We start from the raw sequence: 27775 nt of genomic DNA on the forward strand, positions 1-27775 counted from the left end.
CATAATTATGGCTGATCTTGGGCTTCACCTTCATTTTCCCGCCTGCTCCCCATCCTGTGACTCTTTGAGAGACCAAAAATCTATCTATCCCAGCCTTAAATGTATTCAATGATGGAGCATCCACAACCCTCTGGGGTAGAGAATTCACAATCCTGTAAGTGAAGAAATTTCTGCAAAGTATCTAATATATACTTTTTTTATTCAGTCATTGAATGTGGGGCTTCACTGGCTGGGCCAGCATTTATTGCCCATCCCTAATTGCCCTTGAGAAGGTGGTGGTGAGCTGCCTTCTTGAACCGCTGCAGTCCATGTGGTGTAGGTACACCCACAGTGTTGTTACGGAGGGAGTTCCAGGATTTTGACTCAGTGACAGTGAAGGAACGGCGATATATTCCCAAGTCAGGATGGTGAGTGACTTGGAGGGAAACTTCCAGGTGATGGTGTTCCCATCTACCTGCTGCCCTTGTCCTTCTAGATGGTAGAGGTCGTGGGTTTGGAAGGTGCTGTCAAAGGAGCCTTGGTGAGTTCCTGCAGTGCATCTTGTAGATGGTACACACACTGCTGCTACTGTGCGTCGGTGGTGGAGGAAGTGTATGTGCTGTCAATCAAGCGGGGCTGCTTTGTCCTGGATAGTGTCGAGCTTCTTGAGTGTTGTGAGAGCTGCACTCATCCAGGCAAGAGGAGAGTATTCCATCACACTCCTGACTTGTAGATAGTGGACATGCTTTGGGAAATCAGGAGGTGAGTTACTCGTCACAGGATTCCCAGCCTCTGGCTTTCTTTTATAGCCACAGTATTTATATGGTTGGTCCAGTTGTTTCTGGTCAATGATAATCCCCAGGATGTAGATAGTGGGGGAGTCAGTGATGGTAATGCCATTGAATGCCAAGGGACGATGGTTGGATTCTCTCTTGTTGGAGATGGTCATTGCCTGACACTTGTGTGGCGCGAATATTACTTGCCACTTATCAGCCCAAGCCTGGATATTGTCCAGGCTGCATTTGGATAGGGACTATTTCAGTATCTGAGGAGTTGCGAATGATGCTAAACATTGTGCAATCATCAGTGAACATCCCCACTTCTGACCTTATGATGGAAGGAAGGTCATTGATGAAGCAGCTGAAGATGGTTGGGCCGAGGACACTACCCTGAGGAACTCCTGCAGAGATGTCCTGGAGCTGAGATGACTGACCTCCAACAACCACAGGCATCTTCCTTTGTGCTAGGTATGACTCCAGCCAGCAGAGAGTTTTTCCCCTGATTCCCATTGACTCCAGTTTTGCCAGGGCTCCTTGATGTCACACTCGGTCTAATGCTGCCTTGATGTCAAGGGCAGTCACTCTCACCTCACCTTGGGAGTTCAGCTCTTTTGTCCATGTTTGAACCAAGGTGTAATGAGATCAGGAGCTGAATGACCCTGGCGGAACCCAAACTGGGCGTCAGTGAGCAGGTTATTGCTAAGCAAGTGCCACTTGATAGCACTGTTGATGATCCCTTCCATTACTTTACTGATGATGGAGAGTACACTGACGGGGTGGTAATTGGCTGGGTTGGATTTGTCCTGCTTTTTGTGTACAGGACATACCTGGGCAATTTTCCACATAGCTGGGTAGATGCCAGTGTTGTAGCTGTACTGGAACAGCTTGGCTAGGGACGCAGCAAGTTCTGGAGCACAAGTCTTCAGTACTATTGCTGGAATATTGTCAGAGCCCATAGCCTTTGCAGTATCCAGTGCCTTCAGCCTTTTCTTGATATCACATGGAGTGAATCAAATTGGCTGAAGACTGGCATCTGTGATGCTGGGGACCTCCGGAGGAGGCCGAGATGGGACTTCCACTCGGCACTTCTGGCTGAAGGTTGTAGCAAATGCTTCAGGGCTCCTCCATCACTGAGGATGTGGATATTTGTGGAGTCTCCTCCTCCAGTGAGTTGTTTAATTGTCCACCACCATTCATGAGTGGATGTGGCAGGACTGCAGAGTTTAGATCTGATCATTCACGACTGGATGTGGCAGGACTGCAGAGTTTAGATCTGATCCATTGGTTGTGGGATCACTTAGCTCTATCACTTGCTGCTTATGCTGTTTGGCACACAAGTAGTCCTGTGTTATAGCTTCACCAGGTTGACACCTCATTTTTAGGTGTGCCTGGTGCTGCTCTTGGCATGCCCTCCTGCACTCTTCATTGAACCGGGGTCGATCCCCTGGCTTGGTGGTAATGGTAGAGTGGGAGATATGCCGGGCCATGAGGTTACAGATTGTGTTCGAGTACAATTCTGCTGCTGCTGATGGCCCACAGCACCTCATGGATGCCCAGTCTTGAGTTGCTAGATCTGTTTGAAATCTATCCCATTTAGAACGGTGGTAGTGCCACACAACACAATGGAGGGTATCCTCAATGTGAAGGCAGAACTTCGCCTCCACAATGACTGTGCGGTGATCACTCCTACTGATACTGTCATGGACAGATGCATCTGTGGTAGGCAGGTTGGTGAGGATGAGGTCAAGTATGTTTCTCCCTCTTGCTGGTTCCCTCACCACCTGTCACAGACCCAGTCTAGCAGCTATGTCCTTTAGGACTCGGCCAGCTTGGTCAGTAGTGGTGCTACCGAGCCACTCTTGGTGATGGACATTGAAGTCCCCCACCCAGAGAACATTCTGCACCCTTGCCACCTTCAGTGCTTCCTCCAAATGGTATTGAACATGGAGGAGCACTGAATCATCAGCTGAGGGAGGGCGGTACGTGGTGATCAGCAGGAGGTTTCCTTGCCCATGTTTGACCTGATGCCATGAGACTTCATGGGGTCCGGAGTCGATGTTGAGGATTCCCAGGGCAACTCCCTCCTGACTGTATACCACTGTGCAGCCATCTCTACTGGGCCTGTCCTGCCGGTGGGACAGGACATACCCAGGGATGGTGATGGTGGTGTCTGGGACATTATCTGTAAGGTATGATTCTGTGAGGATGACCATGTCAGGCTGTTACTTGACTAGTCTGTGAGACAGCTTTCCCAATTTTGGCACCTGATGTTAGTAAGGAGGGCTTTGCAGAGTCGACAGGGCTGAGTTTGCCATTGTTATTTCCGGTGCCTAGGTCGATGCCGGGTGGTCTGTCCGGTTTCATTCCTTTTTTGTGACTGTAGCGTTTTGTCACAACTGAGTGTCTGGCTCAGCCATTTCAGAGTCAACCACATTGCTGTGGGTCTGGAGTCACATGTAGGCCAGACTGGGTAAGGATGACAGGTTTCCTTCCCTAAAGGACACTAGTGACCCAGATGGGTTTTTACAACAATCGACAATGGTTTCATGGTCATCATCAGACTTTCAATTCCAGGGGCTGAATCCTCTGGCTGAGGTGTGGGTGGTGGAGCACGCATGTCAGTGCTTAAAGTTCCGTGCGCTAAAATCATGCGAGTGCCCTGATGCCAGCGCGCGGCATCGCAATGTTTCAGTCAGAGGGAGCGCTATGCAGCGTGACACATGCCTGCCATAATTAAAGGCCTTGTTAAGGCCATTAACTCACCAAGTGACCAGGATTTTGAGGGGCCCGTGTGAACTCTGGCTCAGTGCACAGGCCCAATGGGCAGGCGGGTAGGTGATTACTTTACAAACCTCGTCCACTGGCGGGATGAGGCTTGATAGTGGATTTTAAAAAGTTTAATAAAGTTTTTGTGTATTTCATTAACACGTCCCATCTCGTGTGACATTTTCACACAAGGGGGACATGTTAATGATTTTTTTATTGCTCTATTTTTAATCTTTCACAACCTTTCAGCGATCCCCCGGGGCAGCACTTAGCCTCAGGGAGATGTGCGCTTTTTCGTGCTATTGCATGAGAGAGCGCACTCTCACTTTTAGGGAATCCCACCACCCACCCCCCCCCCCCGGCTTCCTGTCGGGTGTCATGCTGCACGGGCCTTGATTGGCCCGACCACACAAAATGGTGGCGGGGCCCATTTTGATGGCGGGGATTGGCTGACCACCCATCAAGGGCCAAATTCAGACCCAGGTTTTTATTGAATTCAAGTTCCACCAACAGCCGTGGTGGGATTTGAACCTGGGTCCCAAGAGCATTACCCTGGGTCTCTGGATTACTAGCCTAGGCATAGTATGTAAATAATATATCTGGAATATAGTTGGACTAAGAAACCAGGGAAGGAGTTGAACCATCCTTGTCCTGTGCATTGGTAGTGTGGAGTATTAATGATGGGTTTCAGCAGCACTGGTTTCCTGGAGTGGTTGAGACATCCCATTTATGAATGTACTTATTCACTATTTTAGACGGGATCTTTGTAAAAGTTGAATTTGGTGTTTGGAGATTAATTCTTGGGCATGTATCTTTGGGGGTAAATTTAACCTGGGTGTAGTTGTAAAAATGGGTGGTAACAGCTTGATTCCCTGTTACACAACACATCCCATTTGTAATGTCTTAGAAAGTTAAATTCACTCCATCTGAGCCCAGACTTTGAGACAGGCTGAGGCCTTCACTTATCAATTTTAATGAAGGGTTAGAAATAAAATGGCAATTTGATGCATATATTTAATTCTATTGTAATTTCTTTTAAATTAAAACTTTTTTTGGACTTTGGAATTTCAGTCACTGAGAAAAAAATGACAATTTTTGGAGTATTTTGAATGATTGTGAGAGGGAGGAGAGTAATATAGTACCACCTCATGATGAGAGGTGAGAGTTGCTTTTCCTGTGCCCATGTGAAGGGAATCTGATCTCACACTGGAGCCGCTCCCAAGCTGAAGAATCCTCCATATAGTCATCTATGTTGAACGTCACTTGGAGGGAGTTTCAAGGGAAGCCATGGCACTGCATGTATATAGATAGCAAACTGTTCAGGCTGGTCAGATTCGAGAACATGGCTGTCAGGCATTGGGCCTGGTGGTAAGGGGTGCAGGAGAGCATGCTGGGAGCAGCACCGGGCATATCTAATATTAAGGTACTCAACCCAGCTAAACTACACCATTGGACTAAATGAAAACAGCAGAAGCAGCAAGCAACAGACGGATCTAAGCGATCCCACAACCAACGGATCAGATCTAAGCTCTGCAGTCCTGCCATATCCAGCCGTGAATGGTGGCGGACAATTAAACAGCTAGCAGGAGGGGCAGGCTCCACAAATATCCCCATCCTCAATGATGGGCAAGCCCAGCTCATCAATCTTCAGCCAGAAGTACCAAGTGGATGATCCATCTCGGCCTCCTCTGGAGGTCCCCAGCATTACAGATGCCAGTCTTCAGTCAATTCGATTCACTCCACATGATTTCAAGAAATGACTGAAGGCACTGGATACTGCAAAGACTATGGGCCCTGACAATATTCCAGCAATAGTACTGAAGATTCCTCCAGTGAGTTGTTTAATTGTCCACCACCATTCATGATCAGATGTGGCAGGACTGTAGAGCTTAGATCTGTTCAGAGGTTGTGGAATTGCTTAGCTTTGTTGATCACTCTGTTTCTTATGCTGTTTGGCACACAAGTAGTCCTGTTTTATAGCTTCACCAGGTTGACACCTCGTTTTTAGCCAATCCTGGTGCTGCTCCTGGCATGCCCTCCTGCACTCTTCATTAAACCAGGGTTGATCCCCTGGCTTGATGATAATGGTAGAGAGAGGAATATGCCGGGCCATGAGGTTACAGATTGTGTTCGAGTACAATTCTGCTGCTGCTGATGGCCCACAGTGCCTCATGGATGTCCAGTCTTGAGTTTCTATATGTTTGAAATCTAAAAAGTTGTGGTGCCACACAACACGATGGAGGGTATCCTCAATGTGAAGGTGGGACTTTGTCTCCACCATGACTGTACAGTGGTCACTCCTACTGATACTGTCCTGGACAGATGCATCTGCAGAAGACAGGTTGGTGACGATGAGGTCAAGTATGTTTTTCCCTCTTGTTGGTTCCCTTACCTCTTGCCACAGACCCAGTCTAGCAGCTGTGTCCTTTAGGACTCGGCCAGCTCGGTCAGTAGTGGTGCTACCGAGCCACTCTTGGTGATGGACATTGAAGTCCCCCACCCAGAGAACGTTCTGCACCCTTGCCACCCTCAGTGCTTCCTCCAGGTGGTGTTGAACATGGAGGAGCACTGGTTCCTCAGCTTAAAGGGGGGTTGAATTTGCCATCGTCATTTCTGGTTCCTAGCTCGATGCCGCGTGTTCCATCCTGTTTCATTCCTTTTTAGGCTTCACAGCAGTTTGATACAACTAAGTGGCTTTTCAAAGACCATTGCTGTGGATCTGGAGTCCAGACCAGGTAAGGATGGTAGATTTCTTTCACAATGGTTTTATGGAGCTTTTAAAATCCAGATTTTTAATGAACTCATGGGTTCCTGGAGCATTACCCTGGGTCTCTGGATTACTAGTCTAGTGACTAGTCTAGTCTTGTCACTAGTCTAGTCTAGTATCCTACTTGGAACGCTCTTTGACATCTGGTGTCAGTGGGGAGGGTTGGTCTAGATTTGGAGATCCCCACCATTTTCCTTTGTGGGAATTGTTTAGTTCTGAACCCTCTCCATCTCCTCCTCGGACAATTCCCGCTGCACTGACACTGATTTCATGGATCTGAATCCAGTCCACTTTTGCTAAATCACGTCAGTTTCAGTAAAATTAGTTGCTCCGCCTGATTGAAAACTTCTGTTCAAGGACCTTTGTCCTTTTCTGTGATTATGCTAAATCTAACCGAGTAATGCTCATCACTTGATTTGATAACCTCTCCCCGTAGCTGTGATTGTTCCTTCAACCAATATTGTGACCACCCCCATCCCCCCCTTTATCTTGATGAGAATGGGTTCCAGGGATGAGGAGCTTCAGCCTTGAAGGTAGATTGGAGAAGTTGGGACAGTTTTCCTTGGAGAAGACAAGGTTGAGAGGAGATCTGATGGAGGTGCTCAAAATCACGAGCAGTCTGGACACTCGAAAGGAATCTAAAATCCTCCCTCTTGCCCCATTACTCCAGCCATGCATTAACCTGTTCAGCCTTCCTCTTTCTATACTCACCAGCACTTGCCATGGGAGCTGATCCAGTTATTACTACCTTTGAGATCCTGCTTTTTAATTTCTTTCCTAGCTCTCTAAATTCCACCCGTCATCCTCTTTCTACCTATGTTGTGGTATTAATATGGACCACAGCCATGGGCTGTTCACCCTCCCCCGTCAGAGTGCTCTGGAGCCGCTCAGTGACAACCTTGACCCTGGCACCAGAGAGACAACATGGCTTCCTGAATTCGTCTGTGACTGCAGAAACACTTGTCTGTTTCCCTCTTTATCGAATCACCCATTACTATTGCTTTCCTGACCAAAGTTCCTGCTCCCTGTGCAGCTGAGCCACACTGTGGTGCCATGAACTAGACCCTGGCTGCACCTGCCATGGGCACCATCGCTCTCGCCAGCATTCAGAGGTTGGACAGTGAGGTGCACTCCAGGGAGGGGACTCCTGCACTACCTGCCTAGTGATTTTTGACTGCCTGATGGTCACCCATTCCTTCTTCACCTGCATACCCTTAAGCTATGGGTGACCACCTCCAGCTATGTGCTATCCATGTAGTTTTAATTCTCGTAGATGCACCACAGTAACGACAGTTGCTGCTCAAGTGCTGGAACCCAGAGTTTGAGCTCCTCCAGTTGACACTTCCTGCACATGTACTTGTACAGGACAGGAGAAGTGTCCTCGCATTCCCACGCGCAACAGGTTGTGCATTCACAACCTGTGACCTAGGTGCCCTGCTATGCCTATAATTATGAGATTATTAATTAACATTTCTTAGTTTAACTCACTGCCCTTAAGAGAGGGGAAAAAAAAGACTGGTTACAATCATCAGCAATCACCCACCTGTGTCCTGTGCCTGCATTCCTTCATTGTTTTTGGATTACCTGAAATATATACATGTCTGCGCTCTGGGATCATGCACACGTTAATATTGGGAGACAGCTGAGTTGGGTTCAGCTATAGAGAGCTTTAACACAGTGATACTGGACCTTCACTGTCGCTGGGTCAAAATCCTGGAACTCCCTCCCTAACAGCACGGTGGGTGTACCTACACCACATGGACTGCAGCGGTTCAAGAAGGGAGCTCACCACCACCTTCTCAAGGGGGCAATTAGGGATGGGTAATAAATGCTGGGCCCAGCCAGCGAAGCCCATATCCCCTAAATGAATAAAAAATGAGAAGGAGGTTGAAAGATGATAAGGTTTAGGAGGGGAATTTTAAATTTGAGGTTTTGCTGGACCTGGAGCCAATGTAGGTCAGCACAGGATGGACGGGACTTGGTGTGAGTAAAGCCTCAGGCAGTGGAGGTTTCAATGAGCTGAAGCTTATGGAGCATGGAAGATGGAAGCTAGCCAGGAGATTGCATTGGAATAGTCGAGTCTAGAGGTAGCAAAGGCATGGATGAGGGTTTCAGCAGCAGGTGAGCTGAGGCAGGAGCAGAGTCGGCCGATGTGACAGAGGCGATCTCCTTAAGAGAAGGCGGAGAGCGGATTTGATGGAGATGTTCAAAATCATGAGGGGTCTGGACAGTGTAGATGGGGAGAAACTATTCCCATTGGTGGAAGGATCGAGAACCAAGGGGACACAGAGTTAGGGGAATTGGCAAAAGAAGCAATGGGGACACAAGGAAAGTTTTTTCACACAGCGAGTGGCTGGGGCCTGGAATACATGGCCAGCGTGTGTGGTGGAGGCTGGTTCAATCGAGGCTTTCAAAATGGACGTAGATAATTATATGGAGAGAAAGAGAAGTGCGAGGTTAGGAGGAAAAGGCTGGGAGAGGGCTCAGCTGAGTTGCTGTTAGCAGAGAGCCAGCATGGAAGCAACGGGCCGAATAGCCTCCTTCTGTGCTGTAACCATTCTATGATTCTATGAAAACAGGCAGTCTCTGTGGGTGGGCATTCCAGCTCATTAAAATGTTGCTGTTTCTGTGTCAGATATAGTGAGAGGTGGGGAGCAGTATGGGAAAGAGGTCCTGACAGGATTATATTCTGCTATGTGGTCTCCATGACCCAACTTTGTCTTTCTGTTGCTCATGTGGGACAGATTCTCACATCCCAAGAGCAAATAAAAACTGTTCCACCTTAACCAGGGGATGAGAGCATCCAACTGGATTACCGACAGCCATTTCACTTACACACCAGAATATAAACAGGGAGCCAGAGCGGGAAGGTGCTATACTGCAGCTGGCCACAAGATGGCAGAGGCTACCCTCGATTCCTGATGGCATTCACCAGGCAGTGGGGGTGGGGGGGAAAGATGATTTAATTTAACAAAGTTTACTTTACAGAGTTTAAAAGTTTGTTAGAACTTTCATCCTTGCTTAATGCAACAATTTAAAATATACTTTGCCGTTGAACTATGAGTGATCATTTAGTCTGAATTGATACCAACCTCTCCGAGGAGAAAGTTCCAGAAGAAATTGAGCCACAATCCTCAAGTGGATCTGGTCAGTTAAACAGCAGAGAAACTCCTGGCTAATCCCAGATTCCAACCCACGGTGCATAGCATCTGTGTAACGTCACAAAGCTCTCAAAGAAATGGAGTTTCCGCTGCCTGTGTGCCTAGATACTAACTGTATTTATACAGTGCGTTTAACACAGTAAAACAGCCCAAGCCACTTTAAAATAGGACATAATTTGACACCGAGCCACAGAAGGCGATATTAGGTCAGTTGACCAAAACACTTGGTGAAAGAGGTCAGTTTCAAAGGAGTCTTAAAGGAGGAGAGGTAGAGGTAGAGATGGAATTCCAGAGCTTTGAGAGCTGGTTAGCTCAGTTAACCAGGTAACTAGAGTGTGATGCAGAATGATGATAATGACCATGGCTTCAATCCCTGTATCGGCTGTGGTAATTCATGGAGACCTCACCCCACACAGCAGAGCGATGCCCCTCAAACTATATAGCTAATTGTCTCCTTCCATACTGATGGTCCTCTGTGGATTATAATGACTTTACCTCCACAGCTTAGGGTCCAGACAGCTGAAGACACAGCTACCAATAAATTGAGTGATTAAAATTGGAGAGGCACAACAGGCTGGAAATGGAGGATGATGCATAAATTGTGTTACTGCCAAAAGGCACTCTATTTTGTGATATGATCTTTATGTTGGTTTCCTTTATACTAAAATATTTACACAAATTCTCCCAACACTCAATCAAATGGCAATTGGTCTGGGATTCAGACTATTGTTAAGATGCACTGCTAGTGGCAGCAAATTACCTTTAGTCAAATTATGAAACATGCAAGCGATCTGGTTAATTAAGATTCCCCTCCAAGCTACACAGCACCATGACTTGGAAATATATCGCCGTTCCTTCACTGTCGCTGGGTCAAAGTCCCTCCCTAACAGCACTGTGGGTGTACCTACACCACATGGACTGCAGCGGTTCAAGAAGGCAGCTCACCACCAACTTCTCAAGGGGCAATTAGGGATGGGCAATAAATGCTGGCCCAGTCAGCGAAGCCCACATCCAAGAACGGATAAAAAATTTAGCATCTTAATCTGGTTAATGGATTTAATAATTTGGAAATGAATAATCCCAACAATTGAATACAAACTAACTGCTCTCCTGTGATATTGTTCCCTGGTATTTGACAACTGGCACAGTCTCACTCCAGATGGAGCTCTGTCTGAATCAATCTGTCCCCATGGAGTCACCAGCCAGGATCTCCACAACTGAGAAAAGGTGTAAATAGAAAATTCCAGGGAATTTCTACACGTTGAGAGATGTTTGTATAATCCTGGCTCCTTTCATTTGGGAGATCTGAGCCTCTCAGGTCTGCGCAAATTAATTGTTCACCATCGATGTAACTCCCATAAGTAGACTTCATGTCTCCTCTGAATTAGATGACAATCTTCCTTCCCAATATAGGGTCACCACCTCGCATGACTTCAGGGAGTCGCAAAGTGCTTTACTGCCAATTAAATACTTTTAAAAATGAGATCATTAATGTAATGTTGGAAATTCAGGAATCAGAACGTGTGTGTGTCCAGGATCTTGTGAATTCACACACACAGCGCTCTGGGAAGATTCATCCGAGTGTAAACCACCAGAATTCTTAATGGGAAATATAAGATGGAACCAGAAACACTTTTCACACTGAGATATTACTATCTTCACATCGTTAAAATATATAACACCCACTTTCCTTGTCCTCTATTAAGACTAAAATTACTTAAGCTAATTGTCCCTTTATTAATTGGTACTAACCTCAGAAAGCAAACTTGACCTCACTTGGATTGTTCCAATCTCAAAACACCAAATCTGATCTCCTCCAAGAGGTGTTGAGGGACAGGGGTTGACCTCTGACCCTTCCTTCAGCTGTGGTGAGGTCACTTACCTAAAATCAAACCGAGCAGTGGGGCCTTCAGTGTGGGAGTGATAGCAACAAGATGATCTGTTTCTTTCCTTGGAGCTCGGTTGCAGCAGGAGACTCCCAGGAGGAGGGAGGAAATGCCTGAGGGATGCCCTCAAAGCATCGCTGTAGATATCAAACATCCCCACCAACTCCTGGGAGACCCTGGTTTGTGATTGACCAAAATGGCTTATTTGGGAAGGTACTGAACACATCGAGAGGTTCCACTGGGAACCTGCAGAGGCAAAGTCGAGCTGTTGGAGAGAGTGCACAAACCTCCAAATATCTCATTAACCAGCCCCACATGTGGCAGCCTCTGGAATTATCTGCCACCTCAAAGCCTATCCACCCGGAGCGGAAGCAAGTCATCCTCGATCCTGAGGGACTGCCTAAAGGATTAACTGTTTAACAACATGCGTCCACTGTTGAGGATATTCCACAGAAACCATCCTGACATTAATGATGTGCTCTGCTGTGCTTGATGCCTGCCCATTTGTTTCCAAGCAGACCAGGGTACAATCTTTTTAACATTAGCTCTCTTGTGGTATTTCAATACCCTGGGTGGCTTAACCCGTTGTGACCTGAATTTGTTTTTTTTTACCAGGAATATAAATTGAACCACAAATGCCTTCTGGACTAAAGTGTTAAAAATCTCAAGATGAAAACCTTGGTTTTCAGAAACAGCAAGATGTGGCTGGCTATTTTTCATAAGCTTTTGATTGTTTGAAGTCATGATTCGCATGTGACAGTAGAATTTAGACATGGGGGGTGTGATGATGTCTGTATATTTTTATATTTCTGTGTATATATCTATATATTCTGTGTAGGTAAGGATAAACTGTGTCTGTGTAGGTAAGGGTAAACTGTCTGTGTGCGCCCAGGGTTAGTCAAAGGCAAAGGTTTTCTATAGAAAGTAAAGGATAAAAGAGTAGAGGGTGTTATCTTCTTGCATTTTGTAATGAGGCATTATGGTGAGTTTTTGACTTACAAGTAAACAGAGTAGATTTGAAATTTTCATTTGGGGTTAAGTGTTGAAATTGATTTGTAGCTATTGCATTTCAAAAGAGTCTCGGAGATTCAAAGGAACATTTATGTTTTACAGGAGATCTGAGTAAACAGGAGCAGGCGTTTTAAATTTTATTGACCCAAAATAGAGAGGAAAAAGGAACATGGGAGGTTTTAATATTTGGGGAAACTGGGTTTTCAAAGGGACATTTGAAGACAACGGATGACTAGGATGAAAAGGGTAGTTATGAAAACAGGGTTTCAGCTGTAGTGAGTTGCTATAGGAGAAGTCCCACCGACTGAAGGCCAATTCCTGTGTGTATGGAATGTGCTGGAAAAGCTACAAAATTCTTTTAACTAAAGAAAGCAACTCAAGTTTTGGGCCAGAAGAATATTTATCCTGAGAAACAGTTTGTTTCAAATCTCCCTTTGGAAAACCCACATCAGCATGGAGTTGTTTGAGAAGTCATGGATTGTACTTGTTTAAAGCGAAAGCAATTTCTCGGTTTGGGTAATATTTCCTGGATTTGATGGTTACGAATCAATAAGGGCTGTTGCCAAAAAGATAGTTTTATTGTGTACCTTTGATAAAGCATTTTGGGGGTTATTTTTGTAAATTTTTTCTGACTGAGTATCTTTTAACCTGTGTGTGTTTAAGTTTTATCTTGTCTATCTTTTAATAAACATTTTAATTCTCCAAATTTTAAGAATGATCACTGGAGTCCTGTGCTTTTGTGTTCAGTAGCTTTCCCTCTTTGTTTCTACAATATAGAAAAAGATTACGATCAGACGAGCTGGATCTCTTGCTTGCTCAGCATTAGCATCAGCTGCTTGGTGACTATATATAATGTATATATTTTGTATTGCAAGGGTGCAGTTTCCTGAAATCCCACCAAAAAGGTCAGCATCCAATAAACAGTTCTGCAGTGTTTTGTCTTTCAATGAAAACTGTGAAATGACAGACAGGAACGTTTATGTACAGTACTCAACAATATCTCTAAAATAAGACAAGACTTTGGAAGACAAAAGTTTTTTAAACAGTAGTGTGAAAACTTTATTTAATCTGTTATACACAAATTGTTTTACAAAAACTAGGACAAGCTTCTGATGCTTTTCAAGGAAAACAAAGCATGCATTAAGCAAAGCGATAATTACAAGGATAATGCCTTTTAATGCACATGGTTAGAGGCTGTAATTGATGAAATTAAGCATTTTCCTTTTATAAGCAAAATTAACAATTAAAATATGAATTTTATAATGGCATGGAAACACAAAACTTTCCATTTTTAATAAGCAAAATATTGACTTTCTTGCCGATTTAACCAACACAACATCAAAAAAAGGTTATGTTGAAAACTGCTTACATTCTCTCAGGCTGGAAATTACGGAGATGTAAGTGACAGCAGGATAACGCAAGCTCTGAATCATGCAGAATATCAACAAAGGCTTGAACTACACAAATCTTTCTTCAAATTAATCCACTTTTCATCACATTTAAAACATGTAACCATTAAATCTTAACGCACATCAATGAGTTCTCGAAAAACAATTCTACTTTTGTTCAGCTGTAATCTATCACCCAGAGAACTTAAAATGGTAATGTCTGGACAAAAGCACAGAAGATAAGGTTGTCACTTCCATATGTAACTGATGCACATCTACATGTGTAATTCAGTCACATATGCAGTTAGGTGTCAGGTGGGGACAGCAGGTTTCCTTCCTTAAAGACAGAAATGAACCAGATGAGTTTTTAATGACAGATCAGCAAGTTTTGCAGTGATTGATTTTATCTGGTGCCAGCCCAGTCATAGCCAGGTTTTCTGAATTCAGTCTGTGGGGGGATTTGAACTGAGTTACTGGCAAGGACCATAACCACTTGCATAACCAGAGGACAGGCTTTTCAACAACTAAAAGTCACTGTAAACAACGTTACCAAAACTTAAATTGCCCAGGTGAGAAATTATTCACCGATTAAAATGGATTAAATCAAAACATTGCTGGAGGAAGTTAAAACATAGAACTTTCCTAACAGCACTGTGGGTGTACCTACACCACAGGGACTGCAGCAATTCAAGAAGGCAGCTCATCACCACCTTCTCAAGGGCAACTAGGGATGGGCAATAAATGCTGGCCCAGCCAGCGAAGCCCACATCCCATGAATGAATAGAAAATCTCAGAGGAGCCTGTGCTTAAACTATAGGTTTCGTCCCGAATGTTCAAATGACATTAATTAGAACAAAAGTGATATTTATAAATGCTGTCTTTTTACAATTTGCTTCCCTGCTTTCATTGGGTCAATTTAATCCAGTAACAAACATTAACTTGCTCGCTCAGGTTAACAATTCTTTTTGAACAGGCCTGAGGGGCTGAATGGCCTCCTCCTGTTTCCTTGTGTTGCCCCTCCTAATGTAAGAAACCCAATTAAAGCTTCAGTTTTTAACAAGACAATACCATTTTAAATTGAAATATAAAAATATAAACAAACATTCGAGCGTTTCATATAACCCTGCTGGTGAAATTATCAGTGTGGCCAACAAGAAACACCAGCAACTCCCAGCAACCTGTCTTACGATCCGTGGAAGAGGTGAACTGCGCTATAAACAGCGTTGTTATAGCTCTGCTCCACCTTAACAGAATTGGAGTGTTCCATAAAACTGTTGAGGTCGGGAATACTTTCGGCTGTGTCTCCAAACCCGTGATAGTGGCCATACTGTAGTGGATCATGATCCTCCAGGCATCCAGCTGTGTGACATGATGGTAACATCGGTTTGACTGTCACACAGCTGCCAGGGCTGCCATTGTGGTGGAGTGAGCCACAGGTTTCTGACAGAGGCTGGGCACTTGCCACACTTGGGGTGGTTCCATCAGTCTGAAATCCACTTCCATTACAGGAGAGCTGGGCAGAGACGTTACCCAAACCGCCAGTCAATTCAGCAGCTCCTCCGAAGGAGACGTCACCCGCTCTGTTCATCTGAACTGGAGAGAAGCTGAAGCTGTGGAAGGATCCGTTTGTGACAGGCTGATGGGTCAATACTTTATCCATGTAGTTATAGCCATTCATATCTGTGGTGAGATACACACCTATCACAGTACTGGAACAATTCAGTGTTATTTTAAAAAGCCATTCCGACTCCCTTTGTGTCCTTTGGTTGCAGTAGGGTTGGAGGTGGGGGCATGGGATGGGCTGGGGCGGACAGAGGCTTGCCAGGCAGCTTTGTCGCCGTTAGCGATGGTGTTTCATAATGACCTGAGGAGTTTGATGTTTTTAAGGTGGAACGTTAGATCTCTCTCCCTCCACTGCCTTTCTGTTCTAGGACTGAGAACTCGAGAGTTGTTTGGAACAGAATCTGAGGCGATTGGGTGTCTTTTTGTTTTTACATACCCTCCCTTCCACACCCATATAGCAGCAGTTTACATTTATACAGTGAGTTTAACAGACACAAGGGGTGGGATTTCATGCTTTGCCCTGAAGCGTGTTTGGTAGCAGGGTGGCAGGTGCTGGGTGAAGACCCTGCCAACTTCCTGCCTCTGCCCGAATAGGTCTAGGGCATGGGGTTACCAATGCTTCAGCATTGGCCTAGAGTCTCCAGCAATTGAAGATCAATCCCCAGAACACTGCTGTGTGCAACTCTGGAGAAAAATCATCAGGACATTAAAAGAGATATCTTTTTGCCATTTTTTTGGACTATTTCTCTTTACCAGATATAAAAATATTGAAAATGGGTAAAAAGGCTGTTTGGCTGACAGTCAGACATCATCCAATTGGGTAATGAGTCTTTTTGCTCTCCAATTGGTGTAGGAAGGCAGGATGGATGTGTCACAAGGATGAGCGTGTTGGCCGACTAATGGCTGGGGTGTGGGGGCAAGTCATGTGACGAAACCCCCAGGAATGCATTCATCCACAATCGTAAACCTATACTGGGGCGGAAGCCTTATCCCACTGCGGGCAGGGGACTCACTATGTGGGAGGTGGGGGGCAGGGGTGCTGAGAGCCAATGCACTGCCCCACGTCCCCCCAGTCACTCACCAGTAGCCAGGGTCGCTCAGTGGATAGGGCTGAGGTGGCTAAAGGCTCTGTCATTAATGCTGACGGTAGGTGTATGAACGCCAGAATCGGGGGACCACGGGTGCAAGGGGGGGAATCCAAGGCTGGAGCAGGGATTGACTGCATCAAGACTAATAACGGTTATTGGAAAATTCAATATTCAAGGCAAGTGAAAAAAAAAACACAATTTCAGTTATAGGACGGATCAAGAGAATGATAGAAATGTTTTTAAAATATTCAGCAATGATGGACCTTTTAATGGTAGCTGAATCCTAAAGCAACCATAAGGACAAAATCATCCTTTTTCTGGCTTCCCTCTATCTTTATATCAGGATTTTGATTATTAACAGGTTCTAGCCTTTGGATAGCAACACAGAGGAATCAGATACACCGACTCTAACTGCGCCATGTCCTATAATCTTGCCACTTTAATTTTAGCAAGGCCACTAGGATTTAAAATAAAGCTCTGGCTATTGGGCTTAGCCATGCCATTAAGCGGTATGCGAATATAATACTGATGTCGACAGAAGAGAGAGGAGTTAAATGGATAACCACAGACAGCCAAAAGTAGCAACAGGCTATGTCTGACAAGACAGGAACTGAGGAGATTTCCCTTTCCCACCAGTAATGAGGGATGGAAATAATTACTCATAAATCACCAGTCTGTTGGAGAAATGTTTGACCATTGCCAGTGTGACCCAAAGTGTGATAACCTGCCTTGAGTGGGATTATCAGCTGCTCCTTTGATCCATTTTACAGTTCACTTGTTTCAGCCACATTTCCACACCTTGGGCAGGTAAGGTGGAGCTACCTAACACTGTAATGTCCAAAATTCAGTGAAAAGGTTGAAAAGAATTATAAAAGGAATTGTTTTCCTTTCAGAGAACATTTTGTAAGTTCAAATAGTGTTGCTGCTTATCAGCGATTTAGTTTGGAACCATCTAAAGTTGTGATCTGCAATAACTTTAACCTGAATCATACAAGCCTGTCTGCACACTGCTTTTCCATCTATGGAAATGATCGGAAACATAGTGAACATGCTACATCTTCTGGTGCAAAATATTAAGATAAACTCCTGTCGCACATCAATCTATTTATTCCACACACAAGGTTTTCCAGTTCTGATACAAAATAGCTTCTCCTGAGAGGAAGTTAAACTGTAAAGATCAGCGACATCTTTTTGGTCACCTCTCAGTAAATATTTCCACCAGCTAAACTGAACTGAGACATTATGTTCCTGTGTGGATATTCAATAACAGTGATGCATCACTAATACAGTAACAAAGGGTGGACAACCTGCACTTATACCGAACATTTAACATAGAAGCAAGTTCAAACCTACTTCCACAGTAAAGTAAGGAAAAAGGATTCAGTAGCTAAAAAACACAACGGGGGTGTGATGTTGACCCAAAGCTGTTGGAGAGGCAGACAGGCAGAAGAGTTTAGAGAATTCCAGAGTTGGGAAAGAAGGCTGAAGGCTCCTCTGCCAGTTGAGGCAAAGCAGGTGGGGAAGAGTGCACAAGAGCCCTGAGCAATGGACAGGGTGGGGGCTGGGAGAATTGCAGACATTTAGAAAGGCAGTGAGAGGCCAAAACAATGCAGAAATTTTAACAGAAGGGCTAGAATATTAAATGTAAAAACCTGGAGTTAATGCAGGGCAACAAGGCCACATATAGTGAACAAATGGTGAAGATTTAGGCAGCAGAAGCTTGGATGAGTTCAAGTTTATGGGAGCTTTACTCTGAATTGATGAAAATGGTCATTTTATTTCTTGGAAGCGACATTTATATATAATGCATTTACAATAGCAAGATGTCCCAAAGCACTTAACGAGGGCGTTATCAATATTTTGACAGAGAACCACAGGAGATGACACCAGGACAGATCACCAAAAACATAGTAGAGAGGTGGGGAGTTTAGTAAGGGAATTCCAGAGCTTAGGACCATAGGAAGCAGAAGGCAAGGCTACCAATGGGGGAGAGGCCAAAATGGCAGGAGTTTGCAGAGATAGAGGGAGGGTGAGACTATGGAGGGACTTGAAGACAAGGATGAGGTCTTAAACTTTAAAACTGATGGCGGTACAAAGTGTTTCCACAATTTGGAATGGACCTTATCTTTTTAAAAATAAAACAAAGTTCCTACAGATTCCTGTACAAGTTAATGCAGAGGAAACAAAGTAAACTTTCAGTGTGTGCGCAGCGTGTCAGCAACGCACACTGGGACAAAACACTGGGCTTATTACTGTAATTCCTCACATTATAATTTCAGGTTGTGACTGCAACACTATACGGGGTGGTGACAGCATTTACCCCACTCCAGTCTGAGACAGAAAAATACCAGCATACCAATCACTCTAGCTTTTAACAAACATGTTAGGGACAGGAGCATCCTGGATCAGAGGGTAGCTCCTTCTCTGGGCTGGAAACAGTGAACAGCATTAGAGAGAAGGGACAGAGGAGAATAAGATAAATAATAAAATTAGCTGAATTAATGGACTGGAACATGTTAGTTAGGTATTAAGATTTCTTTATTGTTGCAACACAGAGAGTGCAGAAAAGCAACACAAGTACAAAACTATTGGAAGAGGTGTAGATGAATTAATTTCACATACTTTAACAAACATTTTGTACTTGCAACCAAAGTCAATAACAAAGTTATATTTAATCCTTCCAAACAGACTTAAGTTACACATTATCAAAGCACAGACTAATCAGAGGCACACCCATAACCTGTACCTCGAAGTTAATGTTTGTTTTGTCCAGTAAAGCTGTGATCAGAAGTTTACACACTGTATGTTCTCTCCACAGATGCTGACTGATTCCATCATTTTCTGGCTTTATTTTAACTGAGATAACTAGTCATCTCAAAGCTAATTGCAGCAGAGAGTGTGTTTAGTTACATGTGCGCCTAAGAAGAATATCTGAATGAAAATATTTACCAAACATTTCCTTTCTCTAAATGAATTATATCGTCTGTAAAGAAAATCATTGAAATAAAATAATTACACAATCAGGTGACAATTACCTTTCCTAAATATGATCCTGCTCGTTCTTTGAAACCGGTGCCTGAATTCAGCAGGGTTAGACGCTGGGCAGAGGCACTGGGCAGAGACACCGCGGAGAGACAGCGGGCAGAGACATTAGGATTAAGAGCCCTGTGCAATGCTAATCTTTCAGCTCCTGTTTATAAAAAGATGATGTTCTGGACCACACCTTAATTAATCCTCTGACCAGAAGCTGCAGAGTCTGAGAGATGTCAACACAGAAATAGCAACAAGCTCCAACTTGCACCAGTCAGAAGGAAAGGGAAGAAAGGCAGGAAAACAGTGAGAGGTAAAGAGGGAGCTTACACTTTATTCTAGGACCGGGAAAGTCTTGTTGTGGTAGGGAACCTAACATTCATCCAGCTTTCAGCAGAGATAAATTGATTATAATATTTGCATATATGTACCAAAATAAAGCAAAGTATTGACACCTAAGCTTGTATAAATAAACTTTAAAGGTGAGAAACATCCTGCTAAAGTTCAGTTCACACCTGGACTGGAACAATTTTAATTGTGAACTGTTGATATATCAAGACAAAAATGTTGAGTGAAACTAAAAAGATAATCCACAATGCTGCCTTAGATTATCTCAAGTCCTCATAGACTGGCCCAGGAAGAGAACAAGGTGCAACATTCCCTGGTTTAATTGTTATGTTGAGTATATTGTGCTTTAACTTGCATTTTAAATGTCTGACTTGACCATTGCAAAATAAATTTGATGTATTGGCTATTAATGGAATAATACTCGCTGTTTATTGATCAACAGGGAAACTCAATGTCCTGAGTCAGGAATGTTTATGAAGCAGTATTGAACAGGTCACTGGTTTACGTCGAGTGCACAAAGCTGTGCGTGTTTAGCTGCTTGGATCTAAACAATCTAATCTGTTTCTTTCATCTTGCCTTTGGTCACTACCCTTAGCTCAGGCTCAACTCCTGCCATATCCAATGTCCCTTATAAAGCACCTTGGGGGAAAAGCTACCATATTTACTTTAATGAGTACAACACAAAACTCCAATCTGTCAGGAATCATAATTAATCAAACCAGTCTTCTCGGTAAAGCTTTGAGAGCAACTTTCTTGCTCGTCAATATGTGTCCACAGGAAATTTTGAAAGTTAGTCCTTTCTACAGAACTCCAGGAACAAGCTCAATCTGTGCTAAAGCAACAAATACTGTACCAGACCACATTTATAATTGGGTTCTGACAATGTGCCATCAGCCAGAGACATTGCTGCATTTCTCTTGTTCCACAGATGTTGCCTGATTGTTGAGTGTTTCCAGTATTTTCTGTTATTTCATGTTTCCAGCATCTGAACTATTTGCCTTTTGTTGGCCGTGAGTACACAGCAGCTGAAGACTGACAAAATTTACTACTTTGATAACGGATGCCTGAAGGAGAGTTCTTCAGGCTGGAGATGGAGAAAACTGCATGAGTCTCAGGGGAACAGACAACCTCATCAGCTGTTGTACAAAACAAGGTTTGTATGAGCTACTGGGTCACACCCAAGAGCCATCCCTGCCTCCGTTCACTCTCTGAGCTTGCATAGAAAATTTGAAGGGGCCAACTTGCCCCAGCGGAAATCCACTTAGAATTCAACAGTACAACAGTTACTTGACATTGAGGACACCCTCCATCGTGTTGTGTGGCACTACCACCATGCTAAATGGGTTAGACTTTGAACAGATCCTAGCAGCTCAAGGCTGGACATCCATGAGGCGCTGTGGGCCATCAGCAGCAGCAGAATCGTACTCGAACACAATCTGTAACCTCATGGCCTGGCATATCCCCCACTCTACCATTATCATCAAGCCAGGGGATCTACCCTGAAGAGTGCAGGAGCCCATGCCAGGAGCAGCACCAGGCATTCCTAAAAATGAGGTGTCAACCTGGTGAAGCTATAACACAGGACAACTTGCGTGCCAAACAGCATTAGCAGCATACGATAGATAGATCCTACAACCAATGGATCAGATCTAAGCCCTTTGGTTCTGCCACACCCAATCGTGAATGGTGGTGGACAATTAAATAATTCACTGGAGGAGGAGAGTCCACAGATATCCACATCCTCCATGATGGGGGACCCCAGCAGATCAGTGCAAAAGAGAAGGCTGAAGCATTCGCAACAATCTTCAGCCAGAAGTGCCCAGTGGATGATCCATCTCAGCCGCCTCCGGAGGTCCCCAGCATCACAGATGCCAGTCTTCAGCCAATACAATTCACTCCACGTGATATCAAGAAACAGTTGAAAACACTGGATACTGCAAAGTCTATGGGCCCTGACAATATTCCGGCAATAGTACTGAAGACATGTGCTCCAGAACTTGCTGTGCCCCAAGCCAAGCTGTTCCAGTACAGCTACAACACTGGCATCTACCAGCAATGTGGAAATTTGCCTAGGTTTTGTCCTGTACAAAAAGCAGGACAAATCCAACCCAGCCAGTTACCGCCCCATCAGTCTACTCTCGACCATCAGTAAAGTGATGGAAGGGGTCATCAACAGCGCTATCAAATGGCACTGGCTTAGCAATAACCTGCTCACTGACGCTCAGTTTGGGTCCCGCTAAGACCACTCAACTCCTGACCTCATTACAGCCTTGGTTCAAACATGGACAAAAGAGCTGTACTTCCGAGGTGAGGTGAGAGTGACTGTCCTTGACATCAAGACAGCATTTGACCAAGCATGGCATCAAGGAGCCCTAGCAAACCTTGAGTCAAGGCGAATGGTTGGAGTCATTCCTAGTACAAAGGAAGATGGTTGTGGTTGTTGGAGGTCAGTTCATCTCAGTCTCAGGACATCACTGCAGGAGTTCCTCAGGGTAGTGTCCTCGGCTCAACCATCTTCAGCTGCTACATCAATGACCTTCCTTCCATCATAAAGTCAGAAGTGGGGATGTTCGCTGATGATTGCACAATGTTCAACATCATTCGCGACTCCTCAGATACTGAAGCAGTCAATGTCCAAATGCAGCAAGACCTGGACAATATCCAGGCTTGGGCTGGCAAGTAGTAAGTAACTTTCGCGCTACACAAGTGTCAGGCAATGACCATCTCCAACAAGAGAGAATCTAACCAACGTCCTTTGATGTTCAATGGCATTACCATCGCTGAATCCCCCACTATCAACATCCTAGGGATTACCATTGACCAGAAACTGAACTGGACTAGCCATTTAAATACTGTGGCTACAAGAGCAGGTCAGTGGCTAGAAAACCTGTGATGAGTAACTCAACTCCTGACTCCCCAAAGCCTGTCCACCATCTACAAGGCACAAGTCAGGAGTGTGATGGAATACTCTCCACTTGCCTGGATGAGTGCAGCCCCCACAACACTCAAGAAGCTTTCCACCATCCAAGACAAAGCAGCCTGCTTGATTGGCATCCTATCCACAAACATTCACTCCCTCCATCACCGAGACACAGTAGCAGCAGTGTGTGTACCATCTAAAAGGTGCACTGCAGGAATTCACCAAGGCTCCTCTGACAGCACCTTCCAAATCCTTGACCACTACCATCTAGAAGGACAAGGGCAGCAGACACATGGGAACACCACCACCTGGAAGTTCCCCTCCAAGTCACGCACCACCCTGACTTGGAAATATATCGCCGTTCCTTCGCTGTTGCTGGGTCAAAATCCTGGAACTCCCTCCCTAACAGCACTGTGGGTGTACCTACACCACATGGACTGCAGCGGTTCAAGAAGGCAGATCGCCACCACCTTCTCAAGGGCAATTAGAAATGGGCAATAAATGCTGGGCTAGACAGCGAAGCCCACATCCTGAGAATGAATAAAAATACAAAAGGTTATAGATGTTGATGAGGGTGAAGGTTCATGATCATTGATCTTAAAGCCAGGTGACCTGGTCTCAACTGGAATTGATAATGACTCAAATACAGAGGATCTATTGAGAGGTATGAGAATGTGGAAAGACTAGATCACTAACTGTGATTGTTTTTGAGCACTAGTGTGAAACTAGCAGCTTCTTGTAGAGCAGTACTTCACCGAAGTACATCTATATATGCAGCAGCAGCCACCAAAAACAAGACTTCACTGACAGCAGGGAAGAAATATATCGATGAACTTTGGCTCTGAACCCTTTGTACGCAAACGGGAACCCGATCCAGCTGGTCCGAGCACTTCACAAATTTCTGAGTGGCAGCAACATGTCTACTGCCCAGAATATGGAATCCTTAAATGGGGGCTGACTAAAGCAGGAGGATGAGGAATATCTGCTGACAGACAGACAAATGTCAGGGACACATTACAGGAAGACTGGAAAATGAGCCATGGCCAGATTGTCCTCATTCTCTGGCAACTGTATCCCCTATCAGACTTTGAAAGTCTTTGATCTCAAGCTTTGACTCTGCATTTAAAGGGAACTGTGGTGTAGCTTCCCAGGGTAGAATGTAGAGACTGCTTCAACTTCATCCAGCAGACCAGACTAAACATAAATCAAACCATTCAGCTAAGACTTTATCTCCTTCCATCAAAATATTCCTCCCTTCATGAATTGGTTCATTGTCAGAAGGTGCAAGTGAAATAACCCTTAGTTCACCCATTTTACACATAGAGAAATGTTAATGCACAAGTTGAACATTCTGATTTTCAAGTCAGGTCCCCCTCAGGATAGATTCTACACTTTTCTACTTCCCAAACTAAATCCATTCTCTTATACTCTCCTAAAAATAATCTCATCTCCCTGCTTTCTCCCTGCACTCCTTCATATCCTTTCAGTAATTATCTGGTACCTTTTGGGAATTTGTAATTGATTTAGTATCAGCCATTTGTACCAAATTGTCCCATATTCCCAACTCTGTAAAAAGGTTTCTTCTAGTCACCTCTTTATGTGCCTCAACAACTTGATTTCACTCCTCATCGTGCACCGATATGATGGAAAATCATATTGTTCATTTTTAAAAATCACTGGAACTTTGCTACGTAATAAGCTATATGGCAGCTCACCACCACCTTCTCAAGGGCAATTAGGGATGAGCAATAAATGCTGGCCCAGCCAGCGAGGCCCACATCCCATGAATGAATAAAAGAAAATTGATAGTCCCTGTACCCATCAGCTTTTTTCCCCTGGTCTGATTCCAGCTCCCCTCCAATTTGGATTTGAAAAACAGAAGGTACAATGTAAAGCTCAGTCTGTCTGTCCATGGCACATTCACCATTTCTGGTTCCCACCATGAGGAGTCTGGGCCCTTGAATCACAGTAAGCTTTCCTGACAGTCCTACACTATTGTGTAGGATTAAAGGTTTAAACAAGTTATTACAGCAAAGCAAAGCAAAAACCCGCCTATACTTTTTGAACATTCAATATACTGTGTGCTTTAAAATTTTATCCACAAGCTACAATAGTAGTCTGTATTATGTACTTTTAAGCTCCAAGAGGTTTCCCCTTTTCTCTCAGTTTTTGTAAAGTTTACTTGTCCGGGACAAAATCCCTGCATAACTATGGTTAGGAAATAGAAACATCTGTCTCACTTATTCCTCAAAACGTTCCCAATGCTCCCTTTTAAAATTATTTTAAAACATCTTTGCAAATTCAATAATGATCCAGTGGTTAAAGTTAAGGGTGGGTAACTGAGATGTGCTGTGGGCACTTCACCATATATCAGGTATCAGACTAGTTGAATCACGATCTCTGAGCCAGGCTTGACAAGTGTGGTTTTCATGTGAGTATGTGTACCCCAACAGTAACGACAAATTCAGTGACAAAAAAAAAGCCGTGAACCACCACAGGAAGCTGGCTGAAGGAACTGTTCATTCAAGCTGAGTAACCATGCTGGGGATTGGCTCTCACAATGCTAAGTGTGCGACTTGAAAGAGCAGAGAAACCCAGACACTAATTAAACTGTGCTCAATTGCTAGCCTAGGACGTATAGTACATTAAAACTACACTGACAGAGGCTGTATGGCATGAACAAGATAGGCTCCTGTATCAGTTTTGTATCTAATCACTGTTCAACTGTAAGAATATTCTTACAAATACTTAATAACACCAACATTCACAAAAGTTTTTGCACCAATAATTGCACCCAGAATAGTTAAATATTCAAAGTATCAGGTGCTTCTCCAAGAGTTTATTTAGGGAGAAGCTGAGCCCAAGCAGAACCCAGGCACGATGCTGATGACTTCTGAATTGCTGCCTTTAGTCAGAGTGATGGCAAAGACACTATAATTGGCCTTGGTGCCTTAGATTAAGTGAGGGGGAAACAAGTAATCAGGCGTGGTCCCTGCTCTTGATTATCCAGTGTACTGTACTGAAACAGCTAGCTCATGGATACTGAAGAACAAAACAGAGCTCAGCCATGACGCCACCAAAGGTTGAATAGCTTGCTGACATCGCCCGGGCTCAGGTACAAGGCTGGTGCTTTCCCAGAACTATTGCTCAGCTAGGGAGCCGGTGCCTTGACAAAGAAAGGGTTCAAAACCAAAAACAAAGGAAGAAGCAAAAGTTAAAGTATCAAAAGTATTTATTAAAATAACATGTTGGATCTAAACTAAGTGCATTTGGATAATCCATCATCTAAAAGCACAAAGGAATGAAAAGAAAGAAAAATTGCACTTCTATACCATCTTTCATGATCTTAGGACATCCCAAAATTATTTTGAAGTCATTGTAATTTAGGAAATGCAGTAACCAATTTGTGCACAGAAAGCTCCCACAAACAGCAATGTGACCATGACCAAATAATCTGGTTTAGAGATATTGGTTGAGGGTTAAATACTGGCCAAGACATTGAGGAAAAATCTCCTGCTCTTAGCTGAAATAGTGTCATTGGATTTTACATTCACCTGAAAGGGAAGATGGGGCCTCAGTTTAAAACTTATTTTGAAATACAAACCTCTGATCAGAATATAAACAGCACATTACATGGGAATAAAGACAAGGTATAACAGACTCCAGCTGAAATGCTGTGTACACATAAGTCATGCAGGAAGAACTTGTATTTATAGAGCACCTTATCACACCCTCAAAACATCCCAAAGCACTCTGCAGTCTGTTAATTATTATAGAAGTGCAGTCACTACTGTCCTCTAAGTAAATAGCTAAATGTGTAAATGTCTGGGTGTGGCTGTGCGCATATGCCAGTATCTGTTTGCATGTGTACCTGTGTGTGAGTGCACGTGTGCTTGTGTGTGTTAGTCAGGCCATGTGGTGCCAGGTGGCACATATTCAGAGAAAGCATTGCCCCAGTTTTTAGAAACTTTTTTCTTCAAAACCACTCATGCTTTCCAGTTTGAGCAACGGTGGGTGTGGATTGTTAGAGAGCAACTGCCTAGCTCATGAATCACAATTAGGAAAGAAACTGACTTTATAATATGAAGGCTGAAAATGTTAAAAGTCATATGCATATTTAGTTATACAGCGACATGGCGTCTGCATGGGAGAGATTGTGAAGACTTCAAAATCCTGGCCTCTAAGAAAGGCAGCCTCCTGAGCTGTGGGATCCGGTTTGATCTGGTTGCTGCCACACTCGGCTGGGAATCCTCCAGCCCCACCCGATATGGCAGAGGGCGTGGTCTCTGTGTAAATGCTTTCAAAGTTGTTCATGGTGATGCCATTGGCTGTTGTCCCGAAGCCATCAAAGCTCAGAGCTGCGAGAAGGAGGAATCTACCATAAGCACACATGCACATTTGCATGTTTAAGTATATGACACCAGCCCATCATATATGGATTTATTTAGGCCCAGTGAAGTCTCTGCTGAAATGTCACGGCCACTATAACCACATATACATACAAAATAGACTTTTGCTTTATGTTAAAGGGTCTGCTTTGCGGGTTTGTGATACCAGTGGAGTGTCTCTCCTTACAGTCACAATGAGTGTGTCACCCACAGAGTTCCATTTATTTCCAATCTGTTCCCTGGTGCTAGCACAAACTCAAAAACTAACCCTTCGGCATGCCTTTGCTTGATAATTTATATTTAAAAGGTCTTACAAACACTGCAGGGATTCATCATTGAACTCTCCCAGCATAAAATACTGGATAGGATTTAAAAGGTGGAAAATGGCCAACTAAAAAGATAACCATGAAAATGAAGTACACTAACAGTCAACAAGTTCTGAAATATCCTAAAGCATTTGATGGTGACAGTCCTCACTACTTACAGCAGGTACCTTGGTCTTTCACTGTTTGCCTGTTGTAAGTGAAAGGACATAATGGAGTGAGTGCTGTGAGCATTTTTGTGAGAGTGGGGCCACAATACTGACACCCACCACTGGCATGACAGCCAACTCTGGCTAGCTCACCCAGCGCTGAGCCAGCACTCTGAGCAAGCGTATTGCGACAAACTGAGGGCACACCAACAGTTAGTAAAGGGTGCTG

At 44.1% G+C, this 27775-nt stretch overlaps 1 protein-coding gene across 5 annotated transcripts in view; it reads right to left on the reverse strand.

Annotated features, from left to right (window-relative positions):
• Positions 1-13390: 13390 nt before the first annotated feature.
• Positions 13391-27775, reverse strand: part of LOC121284098 (ankyrin repeat domain-containing protein 10-like) — a 64841-nt gene continuing 50456 nt past the window's right edge. For 4 of the 5 annotated variants that reach the window (XM_041199173.1, XM_041199176.1, XM_041199175.1 and 1 more), the window contains exon 5: positions 13391-15417. In XM_041199173.1, coding sequence (XP_041055107.1) covers positions 14921-15417 — 497 coding nt within the window. In that variant the 3' untranslated portion in view covers positions 13391-14920. Of the gene's footprint in view, positions 15418-25900; positions 27045-27775 lie in introns of those variants that run through there. The other variant, XM_041199178.1, reaches the window with a different exon arrangement.

The sequence above is a fragment of the Carcharodon carcharias genome, chromosome 11 (assembly GCF_017639515.1).
Source record: "Carcharodon carcharias isolate sCarCar2 chromosome 11, sCarCar2.pri, whole genome shotgun sequence".
Taxonomy (NCBI): Eukaryota; Metazoa; Chordata; class Chondrichthyes; order Lamniformes; family Lamnidae; genus Carcharodon; species Carcharodon carcharias.